The sequence below is a fragment of the Dendrobates tinctorius genome, unplaced genomic scaffold (assembly GCF_039654945.1).
Source record: "Dendrobates tinctorius isolate UK_male_01 unplaced genomic scaffold, ASM3965494v1 ptg000008l, whole genome shotgun sequence".
Lineage (NCBI taxonomy): Eukaryota > Metazoa > Chordata > Amphibia > Anura > Dendrobatidae > Dendrobates > Dendrobates tinctorius.
In genome coordinates this window covers 71093107-71119515 of record NW_027361676.1, presented here as the reverse complement: position 1 = coordinate 71119515, position 26409 = coordinate 71093107, and the positions used below count along the sequence as shown (strand labels likewise).

The window sequence follows — 26409 nt, the reverse complement described above, 5'->3', positions numbered from 1 at the left end:
CCGGGTGTCAGCTGATAGTCACAGCTGACACCCGGCACTAAGTGCCAGGAGCAGTCATGGACCGCTCCCGGCACTTTAACTCCCTGAACACTGCGATGAAACATGATCGCAGCATTCCGGGAGCAGGCAGAGGGGCTGTCAGCTATGACAGCCCCTCTGCCTTTGGATCGGAGACCCCGCAGCATGACGCGGGGTCCTGATCGCTCACATGGTAACCCGATGTCGTCATGACGACATCCAGGTTACCAGAGCTCAGAGACTTCCTGTCATGCGCAGTGCATGTCAGGAAGTCTCTGAGGTTAGTGACAAATCCCTGCAGTGCTCACAGCTGATTTGCATGCCATAAAAGCAATCAGCCTGCACAAAATGAGTGTCCCATAGTGGGACACATTGTAAATGTAAGAATTAAATTAAAAAAAATGTAAAACTAATTGTGGAAATATTAAAAAATAATAAAAATCAATATTTATTCATTAAATATTTGAAAAAAAAAAATCTAAACAATAAAAGTACATATGTTTAGTAATAAAACTGTCCCGCTAGTTAACCCCTTTAGTGAACGCCATTAAAACAAAAGGCAAAAAAACAATGCTTTATCATCATACCCCCGAACAAAAAGTGGAATAACACGCGATCAAAAAGATGGATATAAATAAACGTGGTACTGCTGAAAACGTCAACTTGTCCCGCAAAAAAACAAGCTGCCATATAGCTCCATCACCGGAAAAATAAAAATTATAGCTCTCAGAATAAAGCAATGCAAAAATAATTTTTTTACAAAATAGTTTTTATTGTATAAAAGCTCCAAAACATAAAAAAATATAAATGAAGTATCGCTGTAATCGTACTGACCCGAAGAATAAAACTGCTTTATCAATTTTACCACACACGGAACGGTATAAACGCCCCCCAAAAGAAATTCATGAATTGCTGGTTTTTGTTCATTCTGCCTCCCAAAAATCGGAATAAAAAATGATAAAAAAAAAGTCATGTGCTCGAAAAGGGTACCAATAAAAACATCAACTCATCCCACAAAAAACAAGACCTCACATGACTCTGTGGGCCAAAATATGGAAAAAATTATAGCTCTCATAATGTGGTGTTGCAAAAACTATTTTTTGCTATAAAAAGCATCTTTTAGTGTGTGACAGCTGCCAAACATAAAAATCTGCTATAATAACCTGCTTTACATAGTAAATCTAACCCCCCTTTATCACCCCCTTAGTTAGGGGAAAATAATCAAATAAAAAAAATGTATTTCCATTTTACCATTGGGTTGGGGCTATAGTTAGGGCTAGGGTTGGAATTAGGGTGATGGTTGGGATTAGGGTTTAGGGGTGTGTTGGGGTTAGGATTGGAGTTAGAATTTGGGGGGTTTCCACTGTTTAGGCACATCAGGGGCTCTCCAATTCCAGACAATTCTGCGTTGAAAAAGTCAAACGGTTCTCTGTCCATTCCGAGCTCTGCCATGCGCCCAAACAGTGGTTTACCCCCATATATGGGGTATCGGCATACTCAGGCCAAATTGCACAACAACTTTTGGTGTCCAGTTTCTCCTGTTACCCTTGGAAAAATAAAAAATTGGGGGCGAAAAGATCATTTTTGTGAAAAAAAATATTTTTTATTTTTACGGCTCTACATTATAAACTTCTGTGAAGCACTTGGGGGTTCAAAATGCTCACCACACATCTAGTTAAGTTCCATAGGGGTTCTACTTTCCAAAATGGTGTCACTTGTTGGGGCTTTCCACTGTTTAAGCACATCAGGGGCTCTCCAAACGCGACATGGCGTCTGATCTCAATTCCAGACAATTTTGCATTGAAAAGTCAAACGGTGCTCCTTCCCTTCCGAGCTCTGCCGTGTGACCAAACAGTGGTTTACTTGCATATATGGGGTATCAGTGTACTCAGGACAAATTGTACAACTTTTGGGGTCCAATTTCTCCTGTTACCCTTGGTAAAATAAAACAAATTGGATCCGAAGTAAATTTTTTGTGAACAAAAGTTAAATGTTCATATTTTTTTTTAATCATTCTAAAAATTCCTGTGAAGCACCTGAATGGTTAATAAACTTCTTGAATGTGGTTTTGAGCACCTTATAGAGCCCTCAGAGTGACATCAAATGTGATATGGTCCTTAAAAAAAAAAAATGGTGTTGTAAAAATCAGAAATTGCTGGTCAACTTTTAACCCTTATAACTTCCTAACAAAAAAATTTGGTTCCAAAATTGTGTTGATGTAAAGTAGACATGTGGGAGATGTTATTTATTAACTATTTTGTGTGACATATTTCTCTGTTTTAAGGGCATGAAAACTCAAAGTTGGAAAATTGCAAAATTTTCGCCAAATTTCTGTTTTTTTTCACAAATAAACGCAAGTCATATCAAAGAAATTTTACCACTATCATGAAGTACAATATGTTATGAGAAAGCAGTGTCAGGATCAACGGGATCCATGGAAGCATTCCAGAGTTATTACCTCATAAAGGGACAGTGGTCAGAATTGTAAAAATTGGCCTGGTCATCAACATGCAAACCACCCTTGGGGGGCAAAGGGGTTAAGACACTTGAGGTATGACCCCAGGCACCTTCCACCACACACATCACTCAGATGTTTCGTTCAGAGTTAATGACCTGTCTGAGGGAGAGGTTCCGCGAATGGACTTAGATAAACAGGCATCCAAGCTGTCTTCTATGGTCGACCGCCTTATTACAGCTCGTAAGGAGACTCTGAATGTCACTGACGCAGACTTCTCTTCCGGTTGGGAATTTCCTTTTGGCATACTTTGCGTAATCCATAACTTTCCAATGAATGGAGCTATCTGGACAGGAGTTTTAACAAACCAAAACATTTAGACATTATGTGTTCGTTCCTGGAAGATGCACTGGAAAAATGATTTTGTTTGTTGTGGACCTGCCAGTTTTTCATCTGGTGAAACACGTGACATTATCTTTTGCAGATGCAGTTTCCATCTATGACATGCAAGATCAGAAAATTGATTAGTTAGCCAAATCTTCCTTTGAAGAGGCTGGTTCAGCTCTAAGGCCGACTGGTTTGCTACTTCCTGGGTTACTAAGTTTACACCAGCTGAGCCAGAAAATTACAACTTTCTTTCTGGCACTTCATACCAGGATTTAGTAGACCTAACTCAACAGATCTCAGAAGCAGGGTGATATCCATGCTGCTTTTGATGCTTCCTGAAAACCTCAAAAAGAGGAAAAAAAAATCCTCCAAAAAATTCAGATACAAAGCAGACAGGCCTAAATGCATCTGCACTAATACAAGGTGCAGTGGATCCAAGTAAAATGGCAGCTGCACAGGTGCATAAATACCAAATGAAACAGCCAGCCTACAATCAGGGATTGGCCGTGTGGTACACCAGTGCAGAAGAAATAATCCGCATGTGGCAGTGTTAACACAGGGAATTCAGGGCTTCTGGTTCACAACCTCTTAGTAACACCATATAGGGGGGCTGCCCAGTGCCAACTAGAATGCATCCCGTGTGAACAGAGGCCACAAGTTTGCAGAACCATTTTGGCCCAACTGCACCCTGAAAGAAATATAAAAAGTGCACAAAAAACATATCAATATATGCAAGGTATTGGTTGATATTAAGGCCTTAATACGGAAGCTGGCAAACTGCGTCAAAGTTCCTTACACTTGCCAGTCCTACTCTAACATGAAAACCTCAAAAAGAGGACAAAAAAATCCAACAAAAAATTCAGATAGAAACCAGACAGGCCTAAATGCATCTCCACTAATACAAGGTGCAGTGGACCCAAGTAAAATGGCCGCTGATGCTTCCTGTCTCCTCGGCTCTCATTGGCTATCCTTAGCACTTTGTGGCTCAAATGAATGTTTGGTTTCAAAAATGGCCTGAATGCCCCAACCCTTTTACAGGCTTTCTCCTTTTTGGTAAATGACTGGATAAAATCATCTTGGCAGCGACAGACGAAAATTGTACCCGCCTTCCTCAAAACAAGTACATCCTATCCGAGGGAGAGGTTCCGCAAATGGACTTAGAGAGGACAGCCAGAACACGTTCATGCGCATTACACCACTTACTCAGCTCAAGTTACAAAAAACATGGAAGTCAAAACCAGAAAAAGAGACCTTCCTTTAAGCCATGCCCCATCTGTTATACCACAATCAGACCTCAAAGTCTTCCTCAGGTAAGGGTCTGTTTAGGTCGACCAAAGGAAGTTCATTCAAGGTGATCGGCAACCTGTTTCACGGAAGAATAATCGTAATAATCGTAAAACGAGCATTTTTAAGAACATTTGATCACAATTAACTTTTAGTGTAAATGTAGTTTAAGTCCACCTCAGCGTGTAGGGAAACCAAAACCTGACGAGGTCAGGATGTTGGGGATGTCTGATTCTCCATGTGCAAAATACTCGAGGTGGTTTCCACAGGTTTCGAGGTTGAATTTTCTTCCAAGCCCCAAAGAGATTCTTTCGCACAACACCTCTGATCTCTTCATCCAGTGACACCTCCTTCTTTCATGCATTCTTGTCTTTGTCAAGACAGTGGGTGAAAGGGCCCATTCTGTAGTCAGAAGTTTTCCACAGTATTCATTCAGATCCTTTTGTTCCCAAAAATGACATCTGTGTACCCCTGTTTTGGATCTTAATCGGATCAACCGCTATATAAGGGTTTAGTGTGTCTGCATGCAATCTCTCTGACAGTAATCGCCTAGCTGGAACAGGGAGAATTTGTTATCCATAGACCTCAAGTAAGCATACCTTCATATCGCAATCTATCAGACATATGAGCGTTTCTTTTACCATGTTGGCGCCCGCCCCTAATAATTTGTGGCCCTATCTTTTTTTATAACTAACTAGCTGAAGAGCCTGGCCCTGCCCAGGCACAGTAACTATGGTTAGTTATAACAAATTATAATGATTATACAGTACAGACCAAAAGTTTGGACAAAAACCATCAAGCTCTACAAAGAAACTGGCTCACGTGAGGACTGCCCCAGGAAAGGAAGACCAAGAGTTACCTCTGCTGCGGAGGATAAGTTCATCCGAGTCACCAGCCTCAGAAATCACAGGTTAACAGCAGCTCAGATTAGAGACCAGGTCAATGCCACACAGAGTTCTAGCAGCAGACACATCTCTACAACAACTGTTAAGAGGAGACTTTGTGCAGCAGGCCTTCATGGTAAAATAGCTGCTAGGAAACCACTGCTAAGGACAGGCAACAAGCAGAAGAGACTTGTTTGGGCTAAAGAATACAAGGAATGGACATTAGACCAGTGGAAATCTGTGCTTTCGTCTGATGAGTCCAAATTTGAGATCTTTGGTTCCAACCACCGTGTCTTTGTGCGACGCAGAAAAGGTGAACGGATGGACACTACATGCCTGGTTCCCACCGTGAAGCATGGAGGAGTAGGTGTGATGGTGTGGGGTGCTTTGCTGGTGACACTGTTGAGGATTTATTCAAAATTGTAGGCATACTGAACCAGCATGGCTACCACAGCATTTTGCAGCGGCATGCTATTCTATTCGGTTTGCGTTTAGTTGGACCATCATTTATTTTTCAACAGGACAATGACCCCAAACACACCTCCAAGCTGTGTAAGGGCTATTTGACCAAGAAGGAGAGTGATGGGGTGCTACGCCAGATAACCTGGCCTCCACAGTCACCAGACCTGAGCCCAATCGAGATGGTCTGGGGTGAGCTGGACCGCAGAGTGAAGGCAAAAGGGCCAACAAGTGCTAAGCATCTCTGGGAACTCCTTCAAGACTGTTGGAAGACCATTTCCGGTGACTACCTCTTGAAGTTCATCAAGAAAATGCCAAGAGTGTGCAAAGCAGTAATCAAAGCAAAAGGTGGCTACTTTGAAGAACCTAGAATATAAGACATACAGCATTTTCAGTTGTTTCACACATTTTTGTTAATTATATAATTCCACATGTGTTAATTCATAGTTGTGATGCCTTCAGAGTGAATCTACAATTTTCATAGTCATGAAAATAAAGAAAACTCTTTGAATGAGAAGGTGTGTCCAAACTTTTGGTCTGTACTGTGTGTGTATGTGTATATATAGCCACCGGACTACTAATATCTCACATCATCCCGTCAAAGCCACCGAACTACTCTTCCTAATATCCCACATCATCCCATCATCCATAGCCACCGGACAACTACCACTAATCCCACATCATCCCGTCACAGCCGCCGGACTACTACCCCTAATATCCCACATCATCCCTTCAGCCAGAGCCACCGGACTACTACCCCTAATATCCCACATCATCCCGTCAGCCAGAGCTACCGTACTACTAATATCCCACATCATCCCGTCAAAGCCAAAAGACTACTACCCCTAATATCCCATATCATCCTGTCAGCCTGGAGTCAGAACCAGAGCGCTGAGTGGAATGGCCCTAACTTCCATACTGGGGATCACTTTAAGAGAGCCTGTTATCAGAACCAAAGCACTGAGTGGATTTGCCCTGACTTGCATACCAATGATCCTTTTAATAGAAGCCTGGGGTGAGAATCAGAGCGCTGAGGGATTTACCCTAACTTCCATACCGGAGATCCCTTTAAGAGAGGCCTGGGGTCAGTACCAAAGCGCAGAGTGGATTTGCCCTCACTTCCATACCGAGGATCCCTTTAAGAGGGGCCTGGGGGCAGAATCAGAGCGCAGAGTGGATTTGCCTTCACTTCCATAACGGGGATCCCTTTAAGAGGGGCCTGGGGTCAGAACCAAAGCGCTGAGTGGAATTGCCCTAACTTCCATACCAATGATCTCTTTAAGAGAGCCTGGGATCAGAACCAGAGCACTGAGTGAATTTGCCCTGACTTGCATACCAATGATCCTTTTAATAGAATACTGGGGTCAGATTCAGGGCGCTGAGGGATTTGCCCTAACTTCCATACAGGAGATCCCTTTAAGAGAGTCTGGGCACAGTACCAGAACATTTGAAGGCAATTGCCCTGACTTCCATACCGGAGATCCCTATAACAAGGGCCTGGGCTCAGAACCAGAGCGCTTAGTGGAATTGCCCTAACTTCCATACCAATGATCCCTTTAAGAGACCCTGTGGTCAGAGCGGAGTGGAACGGTTCTAACTTCCATACCGGGGATCCCTTTAAGAGAGGCCTGGGGTCAGAACCAGAGCGCTTAGTGGAATTGCCCCAACTTCCATACTAATGATCCCTTTAAGAGACCCTGGGGTCAAAACCAAAGCGCTGGATGGATTTGCCCTGACTTCCATACCAATGATCCCTTTAATAGAAGCCTGGTGTCAGAATCAGAGCGCTGAGGGATTTGCCCTAACTTCCATACCGGAGATCCCTTTAAGAGGGAAGATGTTCCTATGGGATGGAGAATGTGTGATAGGGATATGGGCACGGGAGGAGGTGATTCATTTCTGTCATGTGTTCACTGCTCCTTTCTGGGGGCCTGACAATGGCTGGGACCTTATGTTCCCCGGGATGCTAGATTTCTTCCACCCAGTCAGTGCCTGCTGAGGTGTTTTCTAGAGTAGGAAAACTGTTGCTCATAGCAACCAATCACAGCTCAGCTTCTTTTAAACAGCTCTGGTGAAATGAAAGATGCTTCGTGATTGGTTGGTGATACACACACACACATACATTCAATTAAGTTTTATAAATTTTTAACAATCAAAATAAGCACAAAATATTCATGTCCTCTCCATCTGGCGACTGATGCATGGATGATTTTCATGATGATATTGGCCTCAGAGATTGTCATTCTTCACTCCAGGGGTGTTGTAGCCATTCCTCATCTGCACTACTTCATGACAAAGGCACTGCCCAGGGCGGACAACCTGGAGAGCCTTCACTTTGCCTTGGATAACCTGAGCCCACTTGAGTTGGATAATCAACTATCCAAAATAGTCTCTCTCCCCCTCTCAAAGTCTAGCCTTTTTGAGCATGTGCTTTGACACGGCTATGGTCAGTTTCTTCCAACGGAAATATTCAACACCCTACCAACAGCAAGTGTTGTCGCTTCAGGGACACAGACCCCATCTCAATTCTGACATTGCATGCCAGTCTTAGGGCTCAGAGTTTCATCTATGGAAGTGAAACCATATACTCAATATCATTATTACATGTCTCAAGTCAGGTGTTCCTCAATGAATTACTTATTACTCGCACCACCCATTGGTGGACAACGCACCCACCCAATGGTATCTTTTACTACAGTTGTGCCTGTCGTCTACAAGAGGTTCTTCGTTCTTAGATTGTTTTGGTTATACTAGCGTGTTTATTCTGAAATGTGTTTTACTTCTAACTACAAACTGAAAAGCTGCCTGCAGGAAGGGTATAGCTGGTGCATGGAGCAAACACGTAAGTACTTAGTGTCCACCTCTTAATGGCAGCCAGTTATAAGCCATGGTCCTGTGGCCCCGACACTTTGTACGAGAAAAATCTGTTACAGATGAGAACAATAAGCCAATAATTTCTATAATATTTCCCCAGAGTATGTAGAGTAGGTCTGCATATTTTCCTCGGCAGTGCTCATCAGGGCTTTATCACACCAGTACGCAATATTTGTTTTTTGTTTATTAGCTCTGTGGTATTATTGGAGGATTAGAGATGGAGGAAGTTATTTATTGGAATATGGTACCAATGTGCCTATATGCTATAAATAAGGCCGGATTCGATTCACCAATTCCATTATCATGGACTGAGTACAGTCCGCGATGCACAGATTGGCTCTCCTGACCTGAAGTTGGCACATCCATGCATCACGAACCATGACATCCAGATGTGTGAATGGAGCCTAAGATCAGTTTTAAACATCTGTGTTTTTTGTGGTCTGTACCTGAACCACGGTTCATAATCTTGCCCATAGTCCGCTGACCAGAACTCTTCAGCCTTGTAGGAGTATATAAGGCTGCCAAGTTCAGGTCAGGAAATGTACAGCCAGTCCATGCATTCAAGTACACACTGTGAAATACTCGTTATTTGTGAAACCAGCCTAAGGGTTGCATCTAGACCACATTAAATATCTTTTTGAAGATGTTTTTATTCTATGTTAATGCAAAATATAAGCTTAAATTTTATGATATACCGGAGAGTCGAATTTTATACAATTTATGCCGTTCGGGGTAATGTCTGCAGTTTCCACTCATCAGTAAGACACAAGTTTGCAAATATAATTAACCGACTCTTCCATTTCTGTGTGACTAATGTTTTATGATTTCTTCGTATTGACTGATGTGTGTATACAGATAGTACATAGGCTAGGCATACGGTAGTAACAGGCTGGATGCACATTTGCAGTATTTTTAGCCGAATTCAGGACACAAAGAGAGAAGACAGAACAGTTTTACATTCACTCCTGGCTTTGACCCTGATGGGTGCAGGCAACACCTTCTTATGCTGTCAGTTCTGAACTCTCAGGTGGTCATGGATAGTTATGAACTGTGCTCAGTTATTGCCCAACCCTATATTTATTATTTGCGGTATATTATTGCAGATATCTTTTATATAAAAACTAAATATAACCTTCCTATCTGCAGATATCACAGCTCCAGGAGCTAAAAGATCTGAAAAGGAAAAATGCAAAGGTAAATATATATTAATTGCAAAGTCAGTTTGCTTGTGTGAATATACATCACCATTATTGTCATATACTGTATGAATGCAGATATATTAATCCTCATACTGTATATTAGTCTGCTTTATTTCACATAACTATGTAAGGTAGCAGGACGCACTGCTGTAGTCACACAGTAGATTAGCAAACAAATGAACACAGCAGAAAGAAATAATAAAATTAAAAATTAAAAAATGAAAAAATGTATAAAATTGCACCAATCTACATATAATCCACATATAATGAATAAATAGAATTAACTCGTGCAAATATTCATACAGCTCTAATCAACCAGCCTTCCTGATATGTCACAAAATTTGAATGGAGACCATTCAATTCTATGGTAAAACAAACCACTATGTATGGACAATTCAATAAAAACAATAGGACACAATATATCTAAAATTCTATATAATCTTTAATAAATCGGATTTAGGCAATTATAAACTTGTGCAAACAAGTGCCAAGGACATACAGAATATTAATCTAAAATCATAACATATATATATATATATATATATGAAAAAATAATAAAAGAGGTCTGTCAAAAGATTGTAGTAGATTAATGATCTATCTCAGCATCACACACATATTGGTATAACAACTGACGAAGGACGCCAGTTCCGAAACGCGCGTCGGGGAGTGCTGGGCATTACTTTAGAGGCTGTCATTATATCACGGGTATGTAACATCTTTAATCGGCTCACACATTATTGAGTAGTATGTTATGGGTTATCACTTTGGGATGTGAGTCTATCACAATGGCATATTATTGATGTAGATTTATATTAGTTTTACAACCCAATTGTGGGTATAATCACTTTTGTGTTATATATATATTTCTTGTTTAAATATATCACTGTTTATAGTTTATGTACACTTGTTATACCAATATGTGTGTGATGCTGCGATAGATCATTAATCTACTACAATCTTTTGACAGACCTCTTTTATTATTTTTTCATATATATATGTTATGATTTTAGATTAATATTCTGTATGTCCTTGGCACTACTTTGCACAAGTTTATAATTGCCTAAATCCGATTTATTAAAGATTATATAGAATTTTAGATATATTGTGTCCTATTGTTTTTATTGAATTGTCCATACATAGTGGTTTGTTTTACTGTAGTCACACAGTAAATATTACATCTATCTAGTGACCTTTCCTCTTTTTCATTGTGTTTTTATTAGGTATTGTGCGTATTTTGCAATGTCAATAAAATCATACGTAATGTGTCAGAAATACATTTCAACAGACTTGCAACAGGTTGATTTTTTTAAAGGGCTTGTCCAGTATATACCAGGATTGGCGATAATTTACTGATCAGTGGGGGTCCGACCGCTGGAACCCTCACTAATTGGCAGAACCGGTTATTTTTATTCCCAGCAGGGCACTTCTCTCCTCATTACAAAATGGAGCAACAGGTTGGATAATCATCCGCCACTACATTCTGCTTTTAAGGGGCTGATGGAAAAAGCAGAGTGCAGCACTCGGCAACCTCATAAGGAGTAAATAGCGCAGCAGTCGAGCATGTGCACCGCCGCTCCATTATACCAGTAATTAAAGTGCCCGTTCTGCCAGTCAGATCAATAAGTTATTACTAGGGATGAGCGGACCCGTGAAAGTTCGGGTTTCGACTAAACTTTGATCCAAAGTTTAGTTCTGCGACCAGAACTGTAAATGAACTTTAACCAGATCCCGAACCTCATAGAAATCAATGATGACTGGAACTTTGGAGCTGGAAAATCTTTCTCTCTCCTTCCCAAACTGTAAAACGGTTTTACAGGAGAAGTTTGTGTTCGGTGTTTAGCACCGTACACTAGATGTCCGGTATGAACTCAGAATTTTACAGTGCGGGTTCTCTTATCTATAGTTATTACTTATCCTGTTACAATCAATTGACAGCTGAAGTCCACAAGATTGCATGTGTGACTGCACTAGAAGTCACAGGAGCTGCACGGTATCCGGTCTGCTTCTGCTCTCCTAACCCAACATCCTGCAGGGCATGTGTGAGACTGGTTCGGACATCACAGTCCATAATTTGACTGTGAATGTTGGACTTGTGAAACTGGCTTTAGCATAAACTGCAATTTTGGTGCAGTTTGTGATGCAATTTCTTGAAGCCAGTCAGGAGAAGGATCCAAGAGAACCAATATCGCAATCCGATGCTACTGCTACTGCACAAGCGCCTCCGCCCGCCCCTTGTTGATGAAGCCAAAAAAATTTACACTACAACAAAATGGCGGTGGAGCATTTGCAGTAGCATCTTTCAGTACGCGATAGATGCTAATGCGCAAGTGCAGCCGATGGCGCCATATTAATGTAGTGATTTTTTTATATATTTTTTTTTGGCTGCAGCAACAAGGAGTCGACACAGGTGCTTGCGCAGTATCATCTATTAGAACGCGAAAGATGCTAGGGCGCAGACGGCGCCATTTTGATGGTGATTTTATTTTTTCTTTTAAGCACAACAATGTAATGGGCACTTACTAACAAGTGATATTTTGATGAAGTGACATGTTTTTTTTCAAATACACACATTAGTATATGTAAGTAGGTGAGGTCCTTACATGGACCTTTGGTGGTTTATTCATGAGGCCTATTTTGGGCTTTTTTAATTGTTTTTAAATTTGTCCTTCAAGTGTGTCTTATGTGTGGTTACATAAATAAAATTTGATATTTTTTCTATATATTGTTGTTATTGTGTGGCTGATCAAGACCTTAATACACACTCCTTTTTCTTGTTCCTCATTATTCCTGATCTTGGCATCAGCAATTTTGGTTGCACGATGCAGTGACCAGTTTGGATGATTTCTAGATTTGAGTCTCGACTTAATGATTTTAGGTTCTTTACAAAAGGATTCCTGATCACTACACTTTCTTTTTGCCCTAATTAATTCCCCAACTGGAAGGTAGTACTATGGATAAGTGAATTATGAATTCCTGGGAGGTCTAAATCCAAGAAAGAAATACGAGCACTGTCAACATGATTAGTGAAACGTAAATTAAACTGATTGTTATTAAGATATTGTAAAAAAGAAGGAATATCAGACATGGGGCCACTCCAAATAATTAGTATATCATCTTTAAATCTAGTATAGTAAACAATAGACATTAGATGAGGATTATGAACATTGTACACAAAGCGCATTCCTCCCACCATGCCATAACTAAATTGGCAACAGATGGAGAGAATTTTGCACCCATGGAAACTCCACTATTCTGCAAAAAAAAATTTTGTCAAACATAAAATAATTGTGTTAATAAAAAAGACAAAAAACAGATTTAATAAATTCCTGTAGATCTTGTGACTAAACTGAATTTGGCTAAATGATGATTTATAGCAGAAATAGCTATGTGGTGGGGAATGCTGGTGTGCAATGAGATAACATCACAAGTGAGCCATGTCCAAGAATTAGACCAGTTTATGTCCTTAAATGGTTCCAAAACATCACACGAATCTTGGATGTAGCCGGGAATTCAATGTACAAGGGGTTGTAAGGCAGAGTCCAGCCACTGTCCAAGAAGCTCACCATGAGATCCGATGCTCGATACAATGGGGCGCATAGGCAGTGGTGTCCAGATTTATGAGTTTTCAGTAACCAATGCATAAAGGGTATGACAGGATAATCCACAATTAAATATTCACATTCTTTCTTTGTAATAATACCAAGGGATGCTCCAACCAGAATTAATTTATTTTTTCAGAAAAAAACAGAGTGGGGTCATTAGCAAGAGGGGTGTAGGTGGTAGTATCTGCTAGCATAGAGTTGATGGCAAAGGCATAATCCTCACTGTTTAATAGCACCACCGAGCCCCCCTTGTCCGACATTTTGATGGTACTGTCCGATCTTGCATTCAAATTATCAAAGGCAATTCGTTCAGATTTTGACAGATTGGATTTTTTTGTGTAGAACACTATAGTCGTTCTGCAACATTTTTAGATCATGTTCAATAGCCTCCTGAAAACGATGCATTGCTTCAGTTCTTGCATGAACCGGATAGAAATGAGGATTTTTAGTGATGAAATTATGCATAGACTGTGTCTTTAGGAGAAATCTGGTCCGCTAATGCATGCTGCATTTTGGGTGTGGGGAAAAATGCCTTAACTAATGCATTTTGTAGTCCATTTCTTATGTCTCTGTAGAATATTTAATATTTCTCATCCTATCAAAACCTAACTGCTAAAATGCTGGAAAAATGCATCAAGTAAAATGCCCCAGAATTCTGGCATCATTTGAACAGAGAAAAAAACTGAAAAACTGTCTTTAATTACTTGCAGAGAAAACAGAAATGAACCAGCTCACCGGTGTGCCAAGGGTGCACGGAACTCCGCCAGGTCAAGTGTGTGCGACATAGGAGAAAAAGAAGATAGCGTTCCAGCTCCCATAAAATCTTCAATTTTATTTTTCCATTAAAAACATCAGATAAATCAGCATGGTCACTCTTTCTTACCGATCGAAACGCGTTGCCTGACCTTGAGCTGATTCAGTGAGCATGCCGATTTATCTGATGTTTTTAATGGAAAAATAAAAGTGAAGATTTTATGGGAGCTGGAACGCTATCTTCTTTTTCTTTTAATTACTTGCACTATTTTACAGTATGTGTTTCAGATATTTTTTGCAACTTGTTCGACAAGTGGGCATAGTCTCACTGAAAATGGGGCCTGGCTTATTGAAGAAAAAAAAAAAGGGGGGGGTAGGATATAATGTGAGACACTTTACACTGAAAAATATTCCAAAACTGTAGTGCACATTTCAAAGTAATCCAACTAAGAGCGGATGTAAACTTGAACTAGATGGGCCTAAAATTAGACAGATTTCTCACGCTGCATGAGTTTTTAAGACTGTGTTCATTAAGTTTGCAATGTCTAAGAATTGTACGGTATTTATAAATATGGTCAGGTATATGACACTGCCGTAAAGGTGTTTTCCAGAACTTCGTGCTGAAATACCTATTCTTTGTACAGGCTATCAGTATTAGATAAGTGGGGGTCTACTCCCATTGTGTCACTGAGGGGGTTGTGTCTGGTACAGCATCACTATTCCTTCTACTTAAATAGGACAAGATTAGTGAATTGTAATAATGCCAGGCGCTAACGCTACTAAAAGTGTGGAGCTGTGCCTGGTGAGCAGCGAGTCGCTGGTGACTTTTGTCAGGCAGCCTCAAACCTTCTAAGCAGTTGAGATGCTGAGAGTTGGGATTCCTCCTAAAGGTATTTAAATTTAAAGTCCCAGAAAACCCTTTAAGTGTGGATGGCGTATAAATGAATATTTTCTTTTGAACCAGGGATAGTTTAGATAATTTTGTTCCACTAAACAACCACTTTAAATTATCACAAGATAGGTGATAATTTTTAGATTGGCGGAGGTCTGACTACTGGGACCCGCACCGATCGGCAAAGTGGAGGCTCAACCCCATTAGAATGGACCTGCAGTGCGCATGTTTGACCGCCACTCTAATTGAGGATGTGGGAAAAGCTGAATGCTGCACTCGGCAGCCCCATAGAGAATGAATGGCGTTCTGGTCAGGCATGTATACTGCTGCTACGTGTAAAATCACTTTGTTCTGCCGACCAGGGGGTCCCAGTGATCAGACCTCCACCAATCCATAAATTATCGCCTATCATTGTTACAGTGAACAACCCCTTTATTTACTTAAGTGACGAGTTGTGTGTCATCTGATGTTTTATGATGATTTGCTGCTATTCCACTGGCTGCAGTCACCTGACCGCTGCAGCCGCTCACAGGTGGCAGTGGTTTTGCGGCTGGTGGAATAGTGATATCACCACTTCCTGTCTTTGTGCAGATCTCTGAGCGCCTGCGCTGGATCCCGTAGGTGAGTATGACTAACTTTGCCCAGAGGACAGGATATGTAAAAAGTAACAAAGTTTCATTTTGCCCAGAACAGCCCCGTTAAAGAAAAGCTTCTTGTATCTCACAGATGCTGTCTGAAATTGGAATGAAGAGAAAGCGTTTACTGGAGGTGAAACACGCAGTCCTGGTGTAAGTAATGTTATTCCTGCATTGCTTGCTCTGTGCACACTGGTGGCCGGTGAGACTGAATATATCCAGGAATGTTTTTCAGGTTTCTCTCTCTCTCCTCTTTGGCTGCTTAGAATACCGCAATATGAAATATTATTCTGGTAGTCAAAGATCTGTGCACTAGAAATAACAGAGATCTTCTCTGGGTCGTATTAATGGAGATCTTTCCAGTCAGTTCAAGGATGTCCTCCCGCTCCTCTGTAGAGGTGCTACCCATCTCTCTCACCTAACTTTTCTCAACTCCACGGGGTCTCCCAGAATTTAACAGAGAATTAAACAGTAGTGAAATTAAACCCCTAGTGACTTTATCCCATACCACAAAATACCCATTACAGCAGATGGTAAGGTCTGAGATATTTTCCTGAGTATTAAAAAAACTCAGATCGAACTCTTGTTTCAAATGAACAGAAATGACAGTTTACATATAATTAAAACACATTTCAGCCCCTGTATCTTCCGATTCCCAAATCCTTCCAAATGTAGAAGCTCCTTTTGGCCATCAAAGATCATAGAAACCGTTAATGCATTAATTCTATTAGATTTTATATACCATATTTTGAGGATTAGAAGATGCATCCCAAATTTTTGGGGAGGAAAATAGTAGAATTTATTTTTTATAAAATGGCGGTACATCTTATAATCTGCTTTTACGGTAGCTTACCTGGGGGGATGTGGCAGTGAGTGAAGCGGGGTCCCAGGTGGCCGGGTCACTGCTGCAGGAAGCTGGTGGCAGAGGTAGGAGATGCTGCAGGCCCAGGCTGGTAGGAGGTGGTGTTGGGCAGTGCAGGGGCTCCGTCCACATTTTGTGAACGCCCCCACACTTTCCATGCTTTTCAATGCAATGGACTTTGGGGAAAATGGTCAACTGAGGCATCGCATGCGCAATTGAGATCTCAGTGCCGAGATTTCAATCTGTCCCTGCGCCGTAGTTTCTTACAACTTGCTGTTCATTTAACCCTTTCCCTGTCAAAAACATTTCATACATCCTTCACAGTCACACTTAAGCAGCCAAGGATGTATGAGATACATCTGTGATAGTCGTGGCCATATATCAGTGGGATCTGTGCTACAGAAGTGATCCAGGGCTTATTTTTATACTGAAATTCTCTGCCTTAAAATGAGACGTCCCAGCCCTAGATAAAATTGAGTTAAATTAAGGGCTGCAGATTTCTCCAGCTCGAACTCCCTACTCTGTTTAACCTGTGATATCTCAGGCTGTGTTGTGACTATCGCACAGAATGAATTGAGTTTCAGTGCGCTTGATCGACCTCTACTCCCTTCACAAGGGGCTTTTTCCTTCAGAGCTCAGTTCTCAGGAACGCTGGAGGCCCAAACAGTTGGACCCCCAACTTGAAAATACCCCTTAAAGCCTACAGAAGATTAATTGCCAGTGCATGAGTGTGACACGTTACATTGGGAGGACATAGCAGCACATGGTGCAGTTATTAATGGATCATGGTGAAAAAACAGTTTGCATATATAGGTTTTTGTTGACATGGTGTATGTCCTATTTTAAGTGTAGGAGGTTGAGCTCCTATTGATGAGCTGGTACATGTACGTACATCATTTATTTTGTAAAAGGCAATAGGCAAAATGAATCTCTTGACGGCTTGATGAAAATATAAAAATATAGACATCACATTAATAGTCTAAAACGGGTGGGCAATTAATTTTCCCAAGGGGCCACATGCGAGACCGTGACTGTTGTGGAGGGCTGAACCAATAGGCTGAAATTAATTCTACTCCATATTAATATCAACATATTATAATTATATTATTGATAATAATTGTATCAATTAATATTGAGCAGAATTAAGCATGCTGACATCCTGCTGTATATCATTTGAACCAGAGCACAGCCCCCCTCCCTATATATACAGCACGAGCCCCACGCAGCCTTCCCCATATACAACATGAGCCCCACACAGCCTCTCTATAAATACTGCATGAGCCCCACACAGCCTCTCTATATATACTGCATGAGTCCCACACAGCCTCTCTATATATACACTGCCTGAGCCCCACACAGCCTCTCTATATATACACTGCATGAGTTCCACACAGCCTCCCTATATATACTGCATGAGTTCCACACAGCCTCCCTATATATACTGCATGAGTTCCACACAGCCTCCCCCATATACAACATGAGCCCCACACAGCTTCCATAGGTATACTGCATGAGCCCCACACAGGCTCCCTATATATACTGCATGAGTCCCACACAGCTTCCCCCATATACTGCATGAGCCCCACACAGCCTCCCTATATATACTGCATGAGTTCCACACAGCCTCCCCCATATACAACATGAGCCCCACACAGCTTCCATAGGTATACTGCATGAGCCCCACACAGCCTCCCTATATATACTGCATGAGTCCCACACAGCTTCCCCCATATACTGCATGAGCCCCACACAGCCTCCCTATATATACTGCATGAGTCCCACACAGCCTCCCTATATATACTGCATGAGTCCCACACAGCTTCCCCCATATACTGCATGAGCCCCACACAGCCTCCCTATATATACTGCATGAGCCCCACACAGCCTCCCTATATATACTGCATGAGTTCCACACAGCCTCCCCCATATACATGATCCCCACACAGCTTCCATAGGTATACTGCATGAGCCCCACACAGCCTCACTATATATACTGCATGAGTCCCACACAGACTCCCCCCATATACAACTTGAGCCCCGCACAGACTCCCCCATATACAGCATGAGCCCCGCACAGCTTCCCCCATATACTGCATGAGTCCCACACAGCCTTCCTATATATACTGCAAGAGCCCCACACATCCTCCCTATATATGCTGCATGAGCCCCACAGCCTCCCCATAAACAGCATGAGCCCCACACATCCTCCCTATATATGCTGCATGAGCCCCACAGCCTCACTATATACAGCCTGAGGCCCCACACAGCCTCCCCATATATGTATGAGACCCCCACAGCCTCCCCATATACTGCATGTCACCCCCACAGCCTCCCCATAAACAGCATGAGCCCCACACATCCTCCCTATATATGCTGCATGAGCCCCACAGCCTCCCTATATACAGCCTGAGGCCCCACACAGCCTCCCTAAATACATGAGACCCACGCGGCCTCCCCATATACTGCATGAGATCCACACAGCCTCCCCATATACTGCATGAGATCCACACAGCCTCCCCATATACTGCATGTCGCCCCCACAGCCACCCCATGTGCAACATATCACCCCATAGCCTCCCATTGCTCTGCACGACACCGCCATAGCCTCCGCAGGCGCAGCATGTCACCCCATTGCCTCCCCATGCGCAGCATCTTACCCCCATAGCCTCCCCATGTTCCACACGACACCCCCATAGCCGCCTTATGCATAGCATGTCACCTCAATAGCCTCCCGATGTGCAGCTTGTCACCCTCATAACCTCCCCATACGCAGCATGTCACCCTCACAGCCTGCCCATGCGCAGCATATCACCCCATAGCCTCCCCATGCGCAGCCTGTCACCCCAATAGCCTCCCCATGTGCAGCATGTCACCCCATGTGCAGCATGTCACCCCCATATGCTACATGACACCCCCATAGCCTCCCCATGCCCACCCAAACATCCCATACATATGAAAAAAAAAACACCACATGCTCGCCTCGGTCCTGTTCCTCGGCGCTCTGCTTCTCTTCCTGCCTCCGTTGCGCTGACTCTCCGCAGTACACAGCTGAAATGACGTCATCACGTCAGCTGTTTCACACTGATTGGTGGAGGAAGTTGCCGGAGGCCCCTCCTCCACCAACACAGTCGGAACAGATGGAAACAGCGAGCGTGCGGGCACGGTGCAGCCCGTGGACCTCTGGTTTTCAGCCCCACGGTTGTCTCGGTCAGGACTGAGACAGCCAGAGGGCCGGATGTGGCCCATGGGCCGCACTTTGCCCAGGCCTGGTCTAAAATATTATTTGTATTGTTCCAGGAAAGATGTACAGTCTGTATTTATTGGAAATAAATGTTGCCAGACTCTTTCTTGCTTTTTTAGGAAACAGCCTAAATTAAATGTGCTACAAAAGGAATATTCAGATCTGGAGAAAAAGCGTAAATCACTCAAAAGCGCGAGATCTATCCTTGACAATCTTACACACTTCCAAGACGATTACATGAAGTTCAAGGCTGAAAATCCCCATGTTCAGGAAACTGTAAGGATTTCATTAAGACTTTTTGAAACTACTGGTTTGTAATCTTGTTTCCAATTGTCATATAAGCAAAAGCCGATCGATAAAGTCCTTAGACAGTGTCCACCATCACACTTTTATTTCCATAGAGATTAGCTGTACTAACGTTGGGGGACCATTATTGTCAGCAGAGGGAGGTCTCAGAAGTTGCACTCCAAACAATCATGCTTGTATGGACCTGTCTATTTGACTGACCTAGAGTAAAAAAAAAAAAAAAAAGTGGGAAAAATCCCTTGATGCAAGTTTTGCCTGTGCCCTAAGGGATCACTAAAAAGATTAAAGAGGTTGTCAAAAATGATGCTGGAGATCTGAAGCCTCTGTCACTCCAGCTCTATTCCACACTCAGCACCACCTCCTCTTGCTTGACTGATATCCTCTATCCTGTGTGACTTCAGGCAATTAGAAGGCCACCAGTCAAGCAAGAGGAGACTACACTGGGCAAGGAATATAGCTGTAATAAAGGCCACGTCACACTAAGCGATATCGCTAGCAATATCGCTGTAACGTCACTGGTTTTGTGACGCAGCAGCGATATTGCTGTGTGTGATACCTCCGACCGGCTCCCCCGCTGATTATCGCTGATCGTGCGAGAACGTCCTGGGCCGTTTCTCGTCATCAGCTTCCTGCTGGGCTTCCTGTGGCGCCGACGAGCGACGCATGGACATGGGCGGGAGGACGTCAGGATCGTCTCGTCTGACAGGTAAGTAGCGACCCCCGACCGCTGCTATGTCGCTGGTGAGATCTGCCTGTGTGGCAGCTCACTAGAGACCACTTAGCGATGCACCAGCGATCCCGACAGCGATATGGATCGCTGGTGCATCGCTAAGTGGTCGCTTGTGAGCTGCCACACAGGCAGATCTTACCAGTGACATAGCAGGGGTCGGGGGTCGCTACTTACCTGTCAGACGCGGCGATCCTGACGTCCTCCCGCCCGCGTCCACACGTCGCTCGTGGGCGCCACAGGAAGCCCAGCAGGAAGCGCCCGACGAGAAATGGTCCAGGACGTTCTCACATGATCAGCGATGAGCAGCGGGGGAGCTGGTCGGAGGTAAGTATCAGACATAGCGATATCGCTAGCAATATCGCTGCTACGTCACAAAATCGGTGACGTTACAGCGATATTGCTAGCGATATCGCTATGTGTAACGGGGGCTTAAGTGTGACAGTACTTTAACAGAGGCTTCATATCTACAGTAGCTCTTCAGCCTCATTTGCATATCAGTCAGCTTATCAAAAATCTTCTCAATTATCAAAAACAGAAGGACTTTAAATTACCGTATTTTTTGCTTTATAAGACGCACTTTTGTTACCCCAAATTTTGGGGGAAAGTGGAGGGTGCGTCTTATAAAGTGAATCTGTGTGCTGCTGTGCTATAGAGTGGGGGGGGGGCGGCTCTGGCATGGAGCCAGGGGGCTGGATGGGGGCTGCAGAGACAGCGGGAGGTCCTGTGCTCCCGCTCATTAGGCTCATGTAATATTCACTGCACCCGCTGTACATTACCTCGGTGTTGAAGCAGCGCCGAGTTGGAAGACAGGGGAGTGGTGCATATTACATGTGCCTGCACTCTCCCCCCGTCACTATAGACACCTACTGATGATCGCTCCCAGCTCCCCCGTGGCTTTCCTGTGTCGAGTCTGCTGTCATCCTCCTCCAGCAGGGCGAGCGGCAGCAGCAGCTCATTCAGGCAGCTCATCGCTTGAGGACTTTGCATGATGTGACCAATAGGACCTGCGGTCGCATGACTCCCAGTGTGCACTGCGAGTCACATGACCGCAGCTGAGCAGCTCCTATTGGTCACATCATGGAAGGTCCTGTAGCTACAAAGAGCTGCCTGAATGAGCAGCAGCTGCGTGCGCCCTGCAGGAGGAGGATGACACCAGACTCAGCACAGACACAGGTAAGCCACCGGGGAGCTGGGAGCAGGAGCGATCATCAGTTGGTGAGTTAACTGTTTATTATTTTAGCATGTGCTTGCCAGCAGGGGGGGAAATATAGGGACGGGGGCCATGTGTGACAGCAGGGGGGAATATAAGGATGGGGGGGCAATGTGTGCCAACAGGGGGGAATATATGGAGGGGGGACTGTGTGCCAGCAAGGGGGAATATATGGAGGGCGGGACAATGTGTGCCAGCAGGGGGGAATATATGGAGGGGGGGACAATGTGTGCCAGCAGGGGAGAATATATGGAGGGGGGACAATGTGTGCCAGCAGGGGGGATTATAGGACCGGGGGGATAATGTGCGCCAGCAGGGGAGAACATAGTGAAGGGGGCCATGTGAATGCCAGCAGGGGGAATATAGGGACGGGGGACAATGTGTGCCAGCAGGGGGAATATAGGGACGGGGTCCATGTGCGTACCAGCTGGGAGGCATATAGAGAGAGGGGGGGCCATGTGAGTGCCAGCAGGGGGCATATAGTGACCGGGGCGACCATATCCAGGATAGGATGGGGGTGCTATGTGCCAGCACAAGAGGGCAATGTGCCAGGATGGGGGTTATATAAATACCAGGATGAGGGACATATACGGTATATGATTTGAAAGATGGACACTGGTATTATAAGACACACCTCCATTTAACATAAAAAAAACATTTTTTTCTCTTTTTCACCAAATTTTGGGGTGCGTCTTATAATCAGGTGCGTCTTATAAAGCGAAAAATACGGTATATTGTGTACATCTCATTATCTAGGTTATCAGCCACCACTGCAGTCTTATCAGTGGTGGCCGTTTTCCTAGGCAAGGAGCTTTGCTAGTGCCGCTCTGTAACTAGCGGGATCACTGACTCTTACCAGCTTCAGAGTTCTTGACTCCTGGAGAGCAAAGTTGATAGCACACCATTAAAAGGTTTTTATGTAGAATCATCATTGTACCTAGTGGGACTCGTAGTAATCTAATTTCCCTATCAGTATGTCATTGACGTGAAGGAGGAAACCCAGCTAAACATGGGAGAACATAGAATCTCTATGCAGTTATAGAAATATATGGCAATGGCATATATTGGATGTATTTGTCCAATTTGTAATCATTGTGATATACATTCTAATGTATATTTGCAGTATGGGACCTCCAGTCTCCCAGCATTGTGCCTGGAAGCAGGAAATATTATGAAGGCTGAGCAGCATTTCCACATCGTGAACAGGAAGCTGCAATCTGTTATCGACAAAGAGAAAGAAGACTGATGAAGACTTGACTTTTCCCCTTTCCATGTTCCAGACGTGTGTTGTTGTTTTTTATATAATACAGTTGTTTTTCTAATACTACTGCTGTACTAGTAGGTGGTAGATTGGTAGGCGGTTAGTCATATCTATGATAAAAAGTATTAGTACACATTTACACTGCGCTTTATAAGATAACACAGGCTTTGTGCATTCAACATTATTCTACGCATAATCTGCACACATTCTAACATTTGCACACTGGTAATTTTCCCATTGTTTGGATACAGCTTCTCTTGCCGATTGCAGCATTCATCTCCTGACCACAGATATGTGATTTGCATACTTGCGGTAATGAGCTGACTATATTGTCATCTGCTTCTCTCAATGTTCTTAAAGGGGTTGTCCGGGCTATTCACATAATCTCAGTGCATATCTGGGCTGCAGAATGCTGACAATAAGTAATTTACCTTCTGTGGCCAGTTTGCAGCGTTTGCTAGATATCAGCTCTTGCTAGTAAGAAAAACATCCAAGGGGGGGGTGTTCTGGCATTGAAATGAGAACTGGTCGTTTCCTCCTCAATAGTTTCACTTTCCATAGATCACTGTTCAGTGTGTGTCTGGGGGAGGAGCAGCTGGGTGGTTCTGCTCTCTGCACTGAGGCTGCTAGAGGGGGAGGATTTGTTACTGTGTGAGGAGGGCTAGGCTTGTTCATGTGGTCGGGGAGGGCCTGTTGCTATGGAGGGAGGGGTTGTTGCTATAGAGGGCAGGTTTTTAGTAGAGTAGGAGGAAACAACCAGTTCTCATTTCAATGCCAGAACACCCCCCCCCCCCTTGGACGTTTATCTTACAAGCAAGAGATCATATCTTGGAAACGCTGCAAACTAGCCACAGAAGGTAAATTACTTATTGTCAGCATTCTGCAGCCCAGATATGCACTGAGATTATGTGAAAAGCCCGGACAACCCCTTTAAGAGAACTGAAAAAGACAAGAAGTATTCAAATCACATATTTACAGGAAGCGACAAAAGAAGCTGAATCCTGACTTTGTGGGTATGTTATACATTGTTAGGATTCGGCAAGCTGCGGTACTTAAGGAAAGTTCCACCAAGGATGGACAATCCATTCAAGGAAACAGACATTGTATCAGAACAAGTTGTAATATAAAAGTCAATATATAGTCAGTTATAGAGACATATCGTGTGTAACGTTAACTGTTTTAGTTTATACAATTTAACTTAATGTTTTGCTATTCAATAAAGCTAGTAAACAGCAATTTGATAAAATATTTTTTTTTATGTACTTTCTTGATGAGAGGGTGTGGTGGCACTCACCTCTTAATGAATCAGTGTTGGTTTTTCACTTGAAAAAGATGCCGTTTCGATATCCAAGCACATAGTGTTAATTGAAACATTCAAATCTACCACAAGGGATTCTTATTCCGGCAGTGCAGACCATCTCAAAGCTTTTCGTCCACCTTGGTCAAATTGTGCAAAATGGCACACGAGGATCATACATTTTCTGAACAATGACGAACATTAAAAATTGATGAATACATAGTGAAAAACAGGTGAAAAACACTGAAAACCATACAAAAAAATGGCACAAATTCAATAATAAATCGGGTCCCATAGGCTTTGAATGAGCTAATGGTCAGTACTAGGAGTAAGACAATAGGTATCAAGCAACATAATTTGAGTCGAAACAGTAACATCCAATCTATTAACAAAGCCAATGTCTTGGTCAAGATAAGGTCAAGCACAATGTAATACAGAAAAATATATTGCGGACGCTGTGGCTTATGAATAGGTGTATGCTAATGAGGGAAAATGACAAAATTCGAATTTGTTAGTTTACTCGAATTTGGCTAGGATGTGATTCACAGGTGAGTTTGTTGATGCGGATTGAATGTTCATTATTAAGCTCTGGGGGTCTAACCAGACCTCAGAGTATAATAACCATAGAGTGAAAAATTAGAATAATATTTCAAGTAATACCTCATTGCTTACCGGCCTAGTATAGTCTTCTGCAAAGCTCTCTTCTGCCTCTTCACGTGCGATTTCCCCTCTTGGCATCTTCACTCTGTGCTAAGTAGGCCTGTTCAAGCTGCTGACTAGACCTCAGGTGATGGAGATCTGGACATTGGAGACCTAACCTGTGCTGGAAGAACGCATTGTGTGCCAGAGGAAAGTAGAAACGAGAAGGAGTTTTGCGGAGAACAAGACAATGGACTGTCATGGCAGGACAGATGAGCAGTGACATTTTTTTTTTTTTTACACCTTTTCCCGTCCATCTACAATTCAGCAAATTGGCAGCTGGCAAGCCAACTGTGTTGCTGTTTACTCAAGTCAAGTAGCCAATCACAAAAATGGATTCAGGAGTATTTGATTATTTTGTAAAATTGGAGACAAATTCATTTTTCCTTGAATTGATTTGTTCATCTGTAGTGTGTGCAAGTTCTGAACTCAGTGTCATACCCTAAATCTATATGGACCTGATGGAGTAAGGAAAATATAAACAACATCTGAGAAGGTAAGCATGACTAAAACCGCTCGGTATAACATAGAGAAATATAAAGTTTCTCATTACAGCGAAGAGAAGTACAGATAACATGGTGGACACTACATGCAAGCCACCTCCTCAAACTAGACGGGAAATATTGAATTCCAACACTTTTAATTTGCATATTTTAATAGTGTAAATGAGAAATTGCCTTTTTATATAATTATGGTATATAATATATATTCTTTATTGCGAACTTTTCATTACAATTTTTTTTTATCACTCTCCTCTCATATTATTTTACAGTTTTCTCTCTTCCACTTCTACCTATTTCTATTTAATTTGCACATACACTCAGTCTTCAAAAAGTTTTTTTCTACTCAGCTGTACTTATAGAGACAAGACCATTCAGACCCCTGGCTGGGCTTTTTTTTTCTTTCTTTGCTTTGGCGCCTGTTTTTGAACTTCTTTTCCAAATCCAGTGTTTGCTACACTTTGTGGTTCTGATGAAGTCTGATAGTCTTTGAAACGCGTTGAGAATAAACTGCAACTCTACTGTAAACCTTTATTTCTTTGGATATGTTTATTGATTACTTGCCAGCAGCATCCCAGCATATCCTTCTTACCTGATCTCTATGCTGGATTCTCCCACCAGCAAAGCAGCAGCAACTGGAGTTACACATTGAGCCTTCTAAAGAGTTGTGCTTTTTTCACAACCCAACCAGGTGAGCAGTGCGGCATCACCTAAATGCGCTGTTGTCTTGATAAGGCCTTATTTGTGCATTTTTGTCCCTCTAGCGTTTCCACATCTTCTAGGACTATGGCAGTCTCAGAATTAGTGAACCCCTTTATGATGAGCGTCTTTAGCTTTTAGTTGAGCAAGCATTGGCTGTTA

General features: G+C 42.8%; 1 protein-coding gene across 8 annotated transcripts in view; it reads left to right on the top strand.

Annotated features, from left to right (window-relative positions):
* The window catches only part of CENPU (centromere protein U), a 181507-nt gene extending 158068 nt beyond the window's left edge, over positions 1 to 23439 (top strand). For all 8 annotated transcript variants that reach the window (XM_073578483.1, XM_073578428.1, XM_073578449.1 and 5 more), the window contains 4 exons: positions 9508 to 9555; positions 15534 to 15595; positions 19665 to 19821; positions 22915 to 23439. In XM_073578483.1, the coding sequence (XP_073434584.1) occupies positions 9508 to 9555; positions 15534 to 15595; positions 19665 to 19821; positions 22915 to 23037 (390 nt within the window). In that variant the 3' untranslated portion in view covers positions 23038 to 23439. The remainder of the gene's footprint in view (positions 1 to 9507; positions 9556 to 15533; positions 15596 to 19664; positions 19822 to 22914) is intronic.
* The last annotated feature ends 2970 nt before the right edge of the window (positions 23440 to 26409 follow it).